This window comes from Conger conger, chromosome 2 (genome assembly GCF_963514075.1).
Source record: "Conger conger chromosome 2, fConCon1.1, whole genome shotgun sequence".
Taxonomy (NCBI): Eukaryota; Metazoa; Chordata; class Actinopteri; order Anguilliformes; family Congridae; genus Conger; species Conger conger.
Genome location: NC_083761.1, coordinates 59399417 through 59414039, shown reverse-complemented (window position 1 = coordinate 59414039; position 14623 = coordinate 59399417). Strand labels below are relative to the sequence as shown.

General features: G+C 40.3%; 2 protein-coding genes across 2 annotated transcripts; one reads left to right on the top strand and one right to left on the bottom strand.

The window, feature by feature from the left end:
- Nucleotides 1-441: 441 nt before the first annotated feature.
- Nucleotides 442-8843, bottom strand: pgap6 (post-glycosylphosphatidylinositol attachment to proteins 6). Its single transcript, XM_061233041.1, has 13 exons — nucleotides 8642-8843; nucleotides 7585-7762; nucleotides 7237-7441; nucleotides 6981-7114; nucleotides 6590-6858; nucleotides 5918-6252; nucleotides 4894-4987; nucleotides 4688-4811; nucleotides 4442-4578; nucleotides 3545-3723; nucleotides 3189-3335; nucleotides 2902-3018; nucleotides 442-2724 (listed from the first exon to the last, which is right to left on the bottom strand). Exons 1-13 carry the CDS (start codon nucleotides 8703-8705, stop codon nucleotides 2431-2433), a joined length of 2277 nt encoding a protein of 758 aa, XP_061089025.1. The 5' UTR covers nucleotides 8706-8843; the 3' UTR covers nucleotides 442-2430.
- A 4644-nt stretch (nucleotides 8844-13487) lies between these two features.
- On the top strand, nucleotides 13488-14381 carry LOC133121273 (protein PERCC1). The gene is made up of 2 exons (XM_061230477.1): nucleotides 13488-13926; nucleotides 13963-14381. The coding sequence occupies exons 1-2, from the start codon at nucleotides 13488-13490 to the stop codon at nucleotides 14379-14381; spliced, it is 858 nt and encodes a 285-aa protein (XP_061086461.1).
- Nucleotides 14382-14623: the final 242 nt, after the last annotated feature.

Below are 14623 nucleotides of genomic sequence, written 5' to 3'. Positions count from 1 at the left end.
GGCTGGAATTGGGCATGCCAAATTTCCAGGAAAGAAATGAAAAGATAAATGTTTTCCAGTTTCAATAATGTGATAATTATTTGTAATTTACTGTTTAGTATAAATACTTCATTACTATGCATCATTTGAACATGTTTGGCTGTGGTTGTGGTTAGAATCAAAATTGGATAACATTTATTAGATCATTATCAGGTTCTGTGTAATACAATACAGGTAAACTTGAAAATTGGGTGTCATCAACATACATTGTGACATAGATAAAAAGACCAAATCAACTCAAATAAAAACAATGTGAAAGCTGTATTATGTGAAGGTATGAACTTTTAACTGCATATAGGAATAACAAGAAGAGTAAAAAGGTGGCTGCTTTAGTGATGATGTGTCTGGAATGAAAGCGCACACACACACACACACACACACACACACTCACACACACCAGAATGCAATTCGTGCATTTTTTTATTATTAGCATTTGAAACCGGTCGATCAAAACAACGACATACAAAAAATTGAAAGGTAATGAATTAGTAGTCTTTATGCAAAGCAGATTTAGAGACACCCTTTCACCATGTTTGCACCAATTTAAATATACTAGTATTCATCAAACTGATCACAAATGCTAGGTAGACCCTTTAATGGAATAATGAAACTCCGCAATAAATAATGAAGCCACCTTCACTAATGTCAGGACATCAATGATAGTGAGTAAAAAACCTATTGTGAGGTTACTAAGGATAAACGAGGTTCAGCTTGGCCTTCAGTTTCAAAAGTGAAACTGAAACATTTTCTCATAACTGAACAGATTCTGCAAAAACAACAAATTACTACTTCCTTAAACATGTCACACATTCAAGGTCAAGCCTTTTCACCATTTCATTGAATTGGCCCCTTTATTTCCTTAAATGAAGTGACCAGCAGGTAAGCCGGGTTGTTTACACGTCTTAACATGTATATGAAGTGACAATGTTCTCCATTTCATTTCAACAGTGAAGTTTAAATCAAACCAAAGCACAATCATTCATTTTAAAGTTACAAGTGCTTAAAATACACTTATCCGCATACAATCATTTAAACCAATATTGTGCGATATTATACTGCAAGAATAGAAGCTCCTATTCAAACCAAGCGAAACATGACAGCCCTGAAAAAACAAAGAGCCATTCTTTATTGCTTGTGCTGAAATGAGGTCCTTGGAGATCACCGATCACTTACGAGAGAATAAATGGACTTAGACTTAGAGAGACATAACATTCTTTCCCATTATGGTTTAAAGGCTCTAAGAAAACTTTTTTTTTTTTTTTGTCTGACAAAAACTCTGGACCGTGAAATTGGTCTGCATTGCTACAGCAGTAGAGTATCAGGACAATGTGGGAAAGGAAGACACAGGATGAATAAAGCCTTGTAGGCAAAGGCCTTCAGCAGGAAACATTATTCAGAAGTGAAACGAAAGTGCAAAATCTACAACTGAGAAACACAAGCAAAATCCTCAACATGGTCTGAAATCAGCCCGTAGAGTACAGAGCTTGTCTACTAATAGTACATTTCACCAACATAAATATACCTCAAAAGTGAATTAAAATGTACAGTATCCCTTATACTCCGTGACACATGAAACAGATTTAAAAAAGTGCTTAAGATTCAAGTCTTGACAGTTCACTTTTCCGAAGAAAAATGGAAAAACATTAAAAATGATTATAAATCTCATAGATACATTGCATTGCTATTCATTCTAAGTCTAAAATATATACATCTATTGTTCAGACTCTGAGATGCAACTTTCCTTTTCTGTGAATCACAGTGGGCCTCTGTGTAAATATACAGTTTGCAAGTCAAGTGCTTTTCAGAAAGAAAGGGATACCTTATGAAGAAAGACAACTGAATAAGTAATGTGTCAATTCGTCAAAGACAATTAAGGTGCTAGAGGAGTGATTTGGCAGAGTGCATTGCAAATAAATTACCAGTAAAAAGTACTGTCATTTTGCATAGTAAAACAGCAAATTATTTTGACATTGTCTCACCACATCTCTTTTTTGGCTCTCTTTAGTTCTCTTTCACAAGTATAATTTAAGTGTTATTATACAACAGTTCGTTCCAACCTCGCAATTTGATTGACTGACATTTGTCCCTGCGAAAATAGTGTGCCGTGACAATATCTCACTCATAAGTCACACCTTCTTGTGTATTATTGCATAAATAATTATCTAACACAGCGTTATGCTATTGACTCAAAAAAATCACATGCACCTTCCAGAGATCAGTTGAGGCATTTCACCCTTATCAATTATCATAGGGACAAAATAGAAAGAGCAGAACATATCCTGTAAAGAAAAGTGCAGAAAATGAACCCTGTGGTAAAAAGCTCCCTGAAGGAAGGATAAAGACAGGGCCTCACTGGTGATTCAGGAAAAGGGAGGCTGCATCTGCTGGGCTCTAGGTGACAGTATACAGCTCCTCCTTCTCGTTCTTGCAGATCTGGTAGCCGCAGAGCTTCTGAGACCAGCCCCAGGGCTCCTGGTGACGGTCTCGGGGCGGCAGCAGGAAGACCACGCTGCTGGCCACCATGATGTGCCAGATGCTGTGTGTGTAGTAGTAGTTGTCGTCGGTCTGGGTGAAGACGTACAGACACAGGCCGATGATGGCGGTGGCGAGGCCGGGGATCAGGTAGAACACCCAGCGCTTCCACGTGGTGGGGTAACACTGCCTCCGCTTGACGCCTCTGTATACCTGCAGCGCGCACACGCACACACAGAAAACAAAAACCTTTCTCACTGTAATGTATCATTCAATACATGTCAAGATGGTTTCACAAAAGACAAATTAGCTGGTCCATGCAGCCCCAAAGCTAAAAATACCATTAGCACAATATCTGTGTCATGACTAAATGAAGAGGATGGCTCTTACCCAGGCTGCTACCAACGCCAGCACAGCACACAGAATGGGACCCAGCATATTCCACAGGCCTCTGCGATCCAGCTGCATCGACATGGCAATGATCAGAGTCCCCAGCATGAACAGCATCTGCGCACACACAAAACCTGTTTAGCGAGGGTCCGCTCGAGTTGCCCCACTATACCCATGGAAGCTAAACAATAGTAATGACTGGGTCTTTCATAACACCGTGCTGCAAAGCAGGAAGGTGTCTAGGTTTGTCCTCCTGTCGAGGCCAAGAGCTACGTTTGGAGCCTCACGTATTTAAAGGTTTCCTTGACCCGGGACATGCAGAGAATGGTGACCCATATGGAGGAGACGGAGCCCAGGAAGTCGCAGTACTGGAGGGTATCGTAGTCCATGATGCACATCACCGTTATGCCCGGCTGGTCGCAGGCGTGGTAGAACTACCGTCACGGAAAGGGAGGATGACACAACGAGACAGATTTGTGAGACAGAAGTCACCTCTGCAGAGCTTAAAAAATAGATTTATATTTAGATAACTTTTTTAGACCTTCGGGGGCAGGGACGGGCAAATATAATCCAGGTGTTACTGGCGAAAGAGATTTTCATTGAAAAGCAGGTCAGGCAGAGAGAGGAAGAGAGAGAGATGTACCGTTGAGAAGAACATGGTGAAGAGGTAGACCGAGGCCTCCACGATGTAGCAGCGGTATACGGCCACGATGATGGGAGGGATGAAGAGCAGGTTACTGAGCGTGAGCAGGAGAGCTGCCGCCATCTGCCGAGCGTACGACTGCGCCGTCAAGTTATCTGTGCAACTCCAGCCCCGCCAGCCTGCATGTGTGTAAATGGTAAACGGCTGGCATTTATATAGCACCTATATCCAAAGCGCTGTACAATTGATGTTTCTCCTTCACCCATTCATACACACACTCACACACCAACGGCAATTGGCTGCCATGCAAGGCACTGACCAGCTCTTCAGGAGCATTTAGGGGTTAGGTATACTATTCAAGTATCCTCAATTCGAATGGGGTTCATTTAAAAATGTGATGGTAGACTAACATCAGCCAATCTGCATTGCATATTATGAAGAGCCACAAATACCAACCACATAAAACTAGCAGTGACATTTTTAACTTTGAAAGTTTGCACTCAATCTTTAAAAACCACTGCTAAATATGTATGCACATATTACATAACATCCTAAACCAAACTAACACAGTCATAACAGAGCAAACTGCAAGATACCATTAAATGCGGCTCACTACATGTACAAATAGGAGATGAGTAGGGATGTAACTGATCTTCCATTCAAGATACAGCATGTGCATGATACAAAAACAATGTAAGACTTGCAGGTACAAAAATGGAAGAAGAAAACACGCCATGTGACATTTGTGGGAAGTGGTATTCAAATGGCAAGCACAAAAAATGTCGAAGGTCAACCTCTATTTGTGGTCTCGAGTCCCAGCTGAGAGCGTAACCTTTCCGGATCATTCTAACGGCGTTCGTTTTGAACGTGCATAAACGCAGCCGCCCCCACACCCACCGGCTTTGCAGACACAGGCGGCGTAGAGATAGCTGTAAGAGCGGAGCAGCCTGCACTCCCCGTACGTGCCACAGTCGTCGATGCAGGCGCTCAGGTACACCGACGTTATCACCGTGGCAGACGTGTTGCTGCAGTCACTTAGAGAGAGGGAGAGGGAGACAAAAACATTGTCATCAATTTCACTGAGGCGGAACACGGGCCTAATTCCCATGAACTCTCGTCTTTTCTTAAATCTCACGCTCTCACCTGGTGTTTACAGGACAGAGCGTCTGTAGGGTGAGGTACCACATGGCAGCCTCGGGGAAGGGGATATGCAGAGTGGCCTGGGGCAACGTCATGTTTAGTCTGACGTCGTAGCCCTGAGACAGCCCTGCGTGGGAGAAGGAAAAGGGTATCACCGAGGTGTAGGGAGTTAGCACGCGGTTGGACTATCATTCAGCCACTGGACGTACCTGTAGCGCACGTCTGTGTCCTGTTCAGTGCCAGCACTGGGGACCTGGCTGTCAGACAAGCAAACACACTGGCATTCCCATTAGTTAGGTTTGTCTAAAACAGAGGACACAAAATGTACAAAGCAATGACTTTATGATAAAACATTCTTTTCAAAATACCCATATAGATATCATATGGATAACTGATACGATGTACATGTAACCTTACTGCATCAACACAAAATTCTGTACACAGAATGCTTGCTATAGAAGTTGCTAAATGAAGCAAATACTAGTGCTTCTTATGTGATGTAAATCAGTGGTTCCCAAACCCCTGTGTATGCTGAATTTTGTTTCAACCACAATCGAAAAACCAGCATACACAGGGGTACTCCAGAACCAAGTTTCGCAACTGCTGATGTAAATCATTATGAAACAACAGCTGTAACATTTCAGGTTTGACTTGTTTGGTGGAAGAATGTCCACTGTAAAAGTTTTTTTTCCCTCCAGTATTTTTCCTACAATTGCACTGGTCCAATTATCTTAAAAGGTATTCTTCAATACATGTCCATACATTTTGCATGTATTTTTAGTATTTACATTCCACACCAAGCCAATATGCATTGGGTCAGGCCCCTTGTGAATTGTACTCATTGGAAAGTTTATGTAATGACTGCCACCTATGATTCTGAAATAAATTCAAGGTATTTTTACAGATGTGGAATAAGTATTTCTCCTCAAAACAGTTTTTTTTCCCGTCTTCCCAGTTGCACTCCAAGACTAGACTGTAAAGTGTGATTCACTAAATAGATATTTCTAACATTTACTAATATTTCTGCCATAAAAAGTATAAATATACTTCTCATACTACAGCAATCATCTGAGATGGCATATTTCTGAAGAAACAGAAAGTACTTATTACAGAAAAAACCTGTGTTAACTAGGCACGTATGATTTCACACAAGCAATAACTGGTAAACCTGCAATACCTCTATTATACCTTGTTTGCATACATAACATCGAACAGTTGTTGGCAGTTACCCACTTGATTGAGCTTGAGGTCAAGGTTGAGTGTTCCGCCACTGTCAGTGAAGGAGTTAAGGTTGAGAAGGAGCAGTGTTGGAGCCATGGAAGAGACTGTGACATTGGCCCCATTGATCACTGCGAATCGCACAGAAACCACATCCAGCTCTTCTTTAAACACCGGCTGGGTGTGCACGCAGGCATTCTCAAGGGTGTCCAGGTTCACAGAAATGTTCCCCAGGGCACCAGTGTCTGCTGTAGACACTGAGGAGTTGGCTCCCAGCGCACTGCTGCTGTTGGCACTGGCTCGGGCAAAGAAATCGCCCGTCAAGCCTACGCTTTTAGGTTTACAGCCCACTAGGGACAGGGGGACAAAAAATAAATGAAAACTTGTCCTCAAACTTGTCAAATACTATGAATAAACATGAACAAGAAGTTTGCAAGTGGAATACAATGTTGAAATAATACATGTTCAGACTGTAGAATTCTTTGAAGGCCTTTGAGTAACTTTTTTTTACACGTCGTTATTGTATTAAAATAAGCTCAAGCCCAGATTTTCCGATCGTTGCATGCCAGCCTGGATAAGTGCACCTGCTGCACACAAATTACTGTGATGATCGTTTTTAGAACTGCATTTTAACTGCATTAAAAGCATTTGTCATGAGCTGGAATGATGGTGTAATAACGCATTCACCCGTGAGGTTGGCCGAGATGGTGAAGGCTGTGGTCAGGTTGACGTAGGTACTCTCCACAGTGACCCGCACCCATGTCTCCCACGGCGGGGTGTGCAGCATGATGGTGCAGGACACCCTCCCGGTGCAGTTGACCGTTTTAACTGAGGAGTTCCGGAGAGTGGCAGACCCCAGGGTCAACAAGAGCGGGCACTCGGCCAGATCAACACCCTCAGTGATGCAGCCCGAGATACGGACCAGAAGATCTGAGGTGTATTCTGGGACAAAAAGCCTAAAGGGAGGGTATAATAATGACATTAATTGAATGATTTTCATCTCAATCTGAAATCCCTTCACTAGAAATACAGTTCCCAGAAATAGTAAGTCATGCTTTTCATCCTATGGTTCGATTACTTGAGAACAGCTGGACTGTCAGGGGAAGACACAGTCTGGTGCAGCTGAGATTTTGACTCAAGGATGGGCATGTCCACAACTCTCCTGACAAACATCTGCGGCTGGAAGAAGTAGGAACATGAGGACGAGAAGCCCTGTGGGAATCAAAGAAACAAGCTGCTGTGAGCAGGGGAAGCAACATTCGAAGATAAAAACGCAAATACAATAAAAGTCATATTAGCTTGTAAGATTAATTATGAACATATCCGTAATTTACCTTTTGCTCTATTCTGCCATCATCTTTGGGGAGATGCGCAGCCACAAACCAGTCCCCGGATGCAGGGTTGGAGACATTGAAAAGGGTGATATTTTGGCCACTGTTTATTAACAGACTTATATTCTGTGCAGGTAAGAAGGTTGTGTTCTTTGCAAATTCTGTCTCTATAGGATTTATGACCGGAGGGGCACCTGAACGCAAGTGTCTGTGGACAAAGACATAATGTATGAAAACGGTCTGGTCATTGAACTACTAAATCAGAAGGTGTCTACAAGAATCAGTTATTAAATAAGAAATAATCTGGAAATTGGAAAACAAAGGTAACACTGAATGGAAACTGCCACTCACATCGTGATGTTGTGGTCTCCACAGTTTGACCCTGATCCTTTAGTCACAGTTAACAGCCAGCGAACAAGCACTGTATCTTCAGGCACTATGAAATGGTAAAGTCGAACGTTCCCGTACCAGCTGTACTTTGACAGCTTCTGTGGCGTTTTGGAAAAGTACCCAGAGATGAACGTTAAATCTAAAGAAATCACGCAACATGGTGGATTAGGAAGGTTTCCAAGACACTACGCACCAAAACACAATGATACTTGAGAATAGCAATTACAGAGTAGCTTAGTCAACACGGGCTGAGTGAGGTTTCCAGACCAACATTCATGAAGTATCCTCGCAAGATTGACATTACAAATTCCATTCTAAAATCCATAATCCTACTGTAGCCAACCTACTCAACACCACTCAATACTCAATAGCTTTTCTATTTCGCAATATTATTGCCATTTCTCAACATATTCATGGTTTTTTAATAACCAATAAACCTAAATACAGCGAAAACGTCAAATGAACAGAACAACAACGTTTCTGAAGTGTTTCAAGCTAAATCCTCTGATACCACAAGCATTAAAAGTCAAGAGTTGCAGTCACCAAGACGGTAAAACAGCATGCCAACATAACACACCGCTTAGGCAGTACATTAATGACCAGCTAATTCTCGTATAAATTAAGTAAACAGATCAAATAACCGCTTAAATAAGTAGAGGAGTCACTAGATTTAATTGGCATGTCACTGTATGCCATAGCTAAATGAGGGCTTGCGCAGCAGTCTGATGAAGTGGTGCAACCTAGCTAGCTAGCTCCGAATGGAAAAACTGTTTCTAACTTCCCATATAACGTTAGAAATATCAACCTAATAATATTTCCCTTAAATCACTATGCTATCTATTAAAATATGCTTGCAGTGGAATACAGATAATATGACATGGCTATAACTTCCCTTTAGCAGTATATACGATTGTAAGCTACCAAGGTTAGACTGCACACTTGCTTGGTTGGTTTCTTATCGTTAGCTACCTGACCTAGCAATCTGGCTAGGCTAGCTGCTAGCTAACGTTAAACTTACCATCCCCAGAACAGTTCTTTATTAACACGGGAAGCAAAAGGCACAGGATTGGAAATCCGTCCATTTTATTTTTCAATCCTTGTTTAAACGACTGCCTTTTGAATTCGCTGTCATCTTATTTTCAAATGTTCAAGTTAACATTAAATCATTAAACTGTGTCTATACTACTCTATACGACTCGAGGGCTGCGCTCTAGTTTATGTTGATTTCCTGGTTTCTGCACGTAATACTGTAGACGTAGATAGTACGTAATTTTATTTAGGGATCTGATTGGCTAGAACCAGCCCATGGATACTGAATAAACCGAATAAACACAGTAATTCCAAACGCAGTTTTGGAGGATGGAGGGCAGGAATAAAATACATCAGTACATTTAAGAAAGGTTCAGTTAAATTTAAGATACATTATTTTTTACTAAAACATGAAAACGCTGCGTGTATCATTAGCTGGTTTACAATCCAAATGATAGCATGCTTTGTTATGTTTTTGTGCTAACTGCAAATGTTATGAAAAAAAAAAGAAAGAAACTGGACCGATGACAGGATTATCCTTCCCTGCTGTAAAATACCACCTACGATCATATTGAAATAAGGCTACCTGCTTTCAAAACGAAATCTTGAGCTAGTCAAACCATGTTGAACATTGAGCTGGTCTGAACTGGTCAACCAGCTACCAGCTGTTTCAAAACCAAGCTTGACTTTGACCAAGCAACTTTTTTTTTCATTTTTCAGCAGGATTCACAGCCCTATGCATTTTAGTGAACTCTTTCTGACTTTAACATTAAATGTGCTGTGCAAACAAGCCAGGCTCTTGTTTTGGTAGGCTATGCACCATTTCTCCCCTTCCTTACCCAGACATCTCAAATCTAATGGAGCATTTTAACTCAAATAAAGTCATTTCCAATCCCACAGGGATAAATACAAAATTGGTTAAATCTTTAGTTATTCTGTGGTAATGGCCCTTATTTAACTTATATTAGTACAGCACCATCCCAGCAAGCTGGCAAATTGATATTGCATATCCTACTTTATACAATATAATTGACAAAACTGTGCACCAGCTTTTCTCCAGATCTAGAACAAAGTTGCACTTTTTCAGGCATACAGATTAATCTATAATTTTGCATTCACCATTCTTATAAAATAGATGGTGCCAAATGTTTTCTCATTAAACTGTGTGAAGACATGACAGAAGCAGCATACATGATCTTGAACACTCATAATTTCTTATGATATTCTACTCAAAAAAGTTAATTGACAATACTATCTCCTGTAATAACCTACTGTATATATAAAGTACCAATAGGTTGTATCTGTTACTCACAACCATCTCATAGGCCTACATATTAGGCTACATTCTTTCCACAAGGGACATAATTTCATAATGTCTGAAGCAGAGTTACTTTTCTAACTTGTTCCAACCCAACAGTCTCTTGCTGGTGGCTTGATGTCTATTTACAAGTCAAACAATGTAGAATCAGTTTACTCACCATTCCCCTTGTGTGCGTCTGTGCTTGTGTGCCTAATGGCGCGTATAATTTATTGTCTCTGCACTCAAGTGCTGACATATTGCAGGTATTGATTTTCATGTGCCCAAATCAATATTGGAGTGTTTGTTCCAGGTATGAATTATATTCACTGGAGGGAGCACCTCTGTGGGGAGGCAGAGGGAAGAGGGGAGCATGTGACTCCGAGCCAAATGGGGATGCGCTGATAAGGCACGGTGATGGACACTGCTCTGCTTTTATTATAATCAATGCATATGAGCCAATTTGTTAGAACATATGTCAGGACATATGCTCTGTCGTACTACGGGGAGTCATTAGCGACTTTATTATTATAAGGTTGGCTAATAATCACCCCGTCTTGTTTCCATACACCCCTGCATTTTAGTCCTGATTGGGTTAGATATAAGGATTGTATCTATGGTTCTCACATGTCTGTCCCATCTTATTTTGCTGATTATCCATCTGGTTACAACTAAAATGTACCCTAAAATATTTTATAGAAGCTATTTTTATATTATAGGATATATAATATTTCATTTCAATTTAGTTTCATTTTGCTGATTCCTGTTTTTGTTTCCCAGGTAAATACTTGAAGCTGATTTTCAGCTATTACAAATACATACATTATGTTTGTAGCATTATTGTTTTTTTAAATCTTTGACCAGAAGACAAATTAAAATGTGCATTTCACTTCCATTGGCTTTGACAAACCTATGCCATGGTCATTTTTATGCTGCTGTGTAAATCAGCAAGTGGTGAAAAGATCTAATTACATCTCTGCTGACATTAGAGATCTTCTTCATACAGTGACTTCACGATAAGCTTGATGTTCTTTTAAAAAGGGACCTACTCCAGAAGTCAAAATAGCATATGATTTAATTTTATACCTATTTAGCCCCATCCTTGACTGGACACGCAGATCAGAGAGAGTGATAACGCACCCATTACCACCAAGCTGGTTGGCATCTGTGACTTGAGGTTTAATAGAGGGATGTAGTGGAACAACACTCCACAATCCCCTGGCAAGAAGGCCATTAGGTGTTGTCAGTCTTCCCACCCCCATACTGTGTTTCTTCTCTACTCTCTGGTTGCTGGGTGCTAAAACAAACCAATGCTTTATTTGCCTAGTGTACTATTACAATACTGCCTTCAAATATTTGTAAGGAAGGTAGCCCCGCACTGTGCTATAAATACAGAGCCAGGTAAAGTCACACAAAGCTTTTAACTGGGAGCTGTAACAAGAAGCACTTCCATAATACAAAGGTAAGAGCCATACACTTTTATGCCACTGTTTTATCAACTGACATCTATATTTATTTTCTGAAAATATATACCAGGGAGAAGGTGCATTTTTATTTTCAATGGCCATGTAGCCACAGTGGCACATTTGACATGAATTCCCCCGTTTCCCATTTTATAGAAACTGTTAATTTTATTTTTAATCTTATTTTTATTTTTAAAGAATAAAAGCATGCATTTTTAAACATCTACCTTCATAACAATATTGTAATACTACTTTCATAACAATATTATGCATTAAAGCTTAAAACACATTGAAGAGTTACATAGGTGTTTGTTGCATCTTAATTTCTCATAACAGTTCAGTTCTTTATTTCCTCATGTTAATACTAAGAGTTATTTATATCAGAAACAGTGACATAAAAATAATTTGTCTGTGAACCAGAGGTGATGAAAATAGCGGGAAAATCCTCTCAGATATCAGGATAATCGGTATTCGATGTTTCATATGACAATGTTTTAGAAACAAATCAACTCTTTTAACTTTATTTTTATAGTTTTTTATTGAGCATACTGAAATGCATCTTGAAAAATGTAATGAAGCTATGGGTAAATAAAATGAACTTTAGGTAAGACGGGCTAACTCTGGAATAACTGTGATGATCAGCCACTTTGTAAAAAAAGCTGCCTTGAAGTGTTGCTGTATTTTAGAAAGTCTCATCACTGAGAACATTGCTTCTAATTCCATCTGTTAACTTAATTTGAACACATCTGCATGCATAAATATGGGACAACAAATGGAAGAAAATATTTATTTATTTTCACTAGCATGCTAATTAAAAAATTCTGCCATTTTTTGGTTTCATAGCACAATTACAATTCTAAGTTAATTTAAACCAGTTAATTACACAATAAATTAAAATGTTCTTTTACTTTTTTTTTCTCATTTTTAATGAGAAACTAAGATGTTTTCTTTGAATAAAATACATAGTAATAACTCACAGCTCAAAAGTCATATTTTCACATGAAAACTTGATATGGATACAATCTTATACAGTAGGCACCAACAGGATATTACTTAAAAGATGACGGTTAAAACCATGCATCAATATCCATTAAGGAAGTTTGCGCAACAATGGTATTGCATGTCCCAGATTCAAACTGGTGTCAAAAGATTTTGCATGGCTTTGTACACTATCATTCTTGAGGAGCACTCATTTTCTGTATAATTCATTTCATGTATTATTTTTCTGACATACAATGTATCTCAGGAATTTAATATAATATCAGTTTAAACACTGCATAGGCAAATTGTAGATGCATATTGAATTTTATTTTATAAATTAAATTATATTATTTAAATTACTCTTCAATTAAAGGAACTTCATATCGGTAACATACACTCAGTGACCACTTATTAGGTAGACCTGTACACCAGCTTGTTAATGCAAATATTTAATTAGCCAATCAATGGGCAGAAACTAAATTAATAAAAGCATGCTGATGTGGTCGAGAAGTTCAGCTGTTTCTCCAGATCAAATGTCAGAATGAGGAATAAATGTGATAAGTGACTTTGGCTGTGGAATGATTGTTTGTGGGTGGTTTGAGTGTCTCAGAAACTACTGATCTCCTGGGATTTTCATGCACAACAGTCTCTAGAGTTTGCAGAGCATGGTGCAAAAAATATGTTGTTAATGAGAGAGGTGAGAGGAGAAGGTGGTCAAAGCTGACAGGAAGATGACAGTAACGAAAATCACCACACATTGTGGTATGCAGAAGAGCATCTCTGAACACACAACACATCAAATCTGTAAGTGGATAAGCTACAGCTTAAAAAGAACAATAAGTCTAAAAATAAGTCTAATAAATACCTCATAAAGTGCTCACTGAGTGTATAATGTATTAAAAAATGTCCTTCTCAGATGGGGCTGTTGGTGTCAAATTGTAATGCCTATTTGTTATCTACATTATGAAATCTAAGGGGATTCATTAAGAAATATCAGACTGTTCGGCCAGCAGTGTCATATTGAGAGCTTGAAAAAATGTCATGAAATAGTTTCACAAATTTGCTTTTTTCTTAGATATAGATGAGCACCAAGCATGGCTGCTGGGGTTATTAGAAATCTGAGCGACTTTCGGCTGGCCACATCATTCCAGCACCCTTTCTATTGCCCACTGGACGTTAAAGATACTTTAATAGAGGATGAGGAAGAAGAAGAAGATGAGGAAGAGGAGGAGGGTTATGGGCAGGAAGGGGATGAAGAGGGCATAGAGGAGAGTCAGAATATATCATGTCAGATACACAGAGGAGAGAAGGAGTGGCTAGAGGAAGACTACACCCCCATCACCACAGAGACCACCCATCACCTCCTTCGCTTCCTGGACCTCATCAACAGTGACATCCAGCGCTACTTTGGGCGGAAAAATCGAGAAGAGGACCCGGATGCCTGCGACATCTACGAAGACCGCACGTTTCTGGGGAAATGCGGCCGTGAGCGTTACTATGCCGACCTGGTTAAGATGGCCCAGGCAGGCGGGGGTGGGGGTGGTGGTGCAGTGGGCTTGGCAGGGCGAGAGGAGGACCAGGAGTCACCTTCCCTGAATCCGCTCTGTGAGGCCGACAGCCAGGCCATCGAGCATCTCTGCAGCCAGGAGAACGCCCAGCAGCTAGGGCCCCTAGCTGAGCTCTTTGACTACGGCCTGAGGAGGTACGTGGGCTCCGGCGGAGTAAACAAGCAGGTCCATCGCCAGAGAGTGGACAGGAGACACGGGCATATTCTGCCGATGTGCAAACGGCGCCTGCCCTCAAGTTTCTGGACAGAACCCACACCCACCCACCAGGTCTGTCTGCTCAGTACCTCCAACACCCCCGACTTCAGTGACCTCCTCGCCAACTGGACCACTGAGAGCGGCCAGGAGCTGCAGGGTGGAGTCAGGGACTCCCCTCATGAGTTGAGCCAGCAGGCACTTGAGACTGATTTCAACATGGCATAGCCCACCCATTGAGATGTATATTATGTCTGACTAAAGTTTTGCCCATTCCTGTTGTAAATATTATTTTTTGTAAGCATATGCACAGTATGCAGACAAAAAATGATTTACTTGTGAATATGAATGATCAATAATAAATGTCAGGGAACATAACACACCAAAGTATGTTCCAGTTGTTTATTATGCACTACTGTCTTTCCAACTACTATATACTGTAGAATCTGTAAAATAAAGATCCAATTTTG

Coding starts and splice junctions, on each gene's coding strand:
- pgap6 (XM_061233041.1), bottom strand. CDS start 8,705: ATGGACGGATTTCCAATCCTGTGCCTTTTGCTTCCCGTGTTAATAAAG. Junction 6,859..6,980: donor GACAGTCCAGCTGTTCTCAA/GTAATCGAACCA, acceptor CCCTCCCTTTAG/GCTTTTTGTCCCAGAATACA. Junction 2,725..2,901: donor TGGCGTTGGTAGCAGCCTGG/GTAAGAGCCATC, acceptor TGCGCGCTGCAG/GTATACAGAGGCGTCAAGCG.
- LOC133121273 (XM_061230477.1), top strand. CDS start 13,488: ATGGCTGCTGGGGTTATTAGAAATCTGAGCGACTTTCGGCTGGCCACA. Junction 13,927..13,962: donor GATGGCCCAGGCAGGCGGGG/GTGGGGGTGGTG, acceptor TGGCAGGGCGAG/AGGAGGACCAGGAGTCACCT.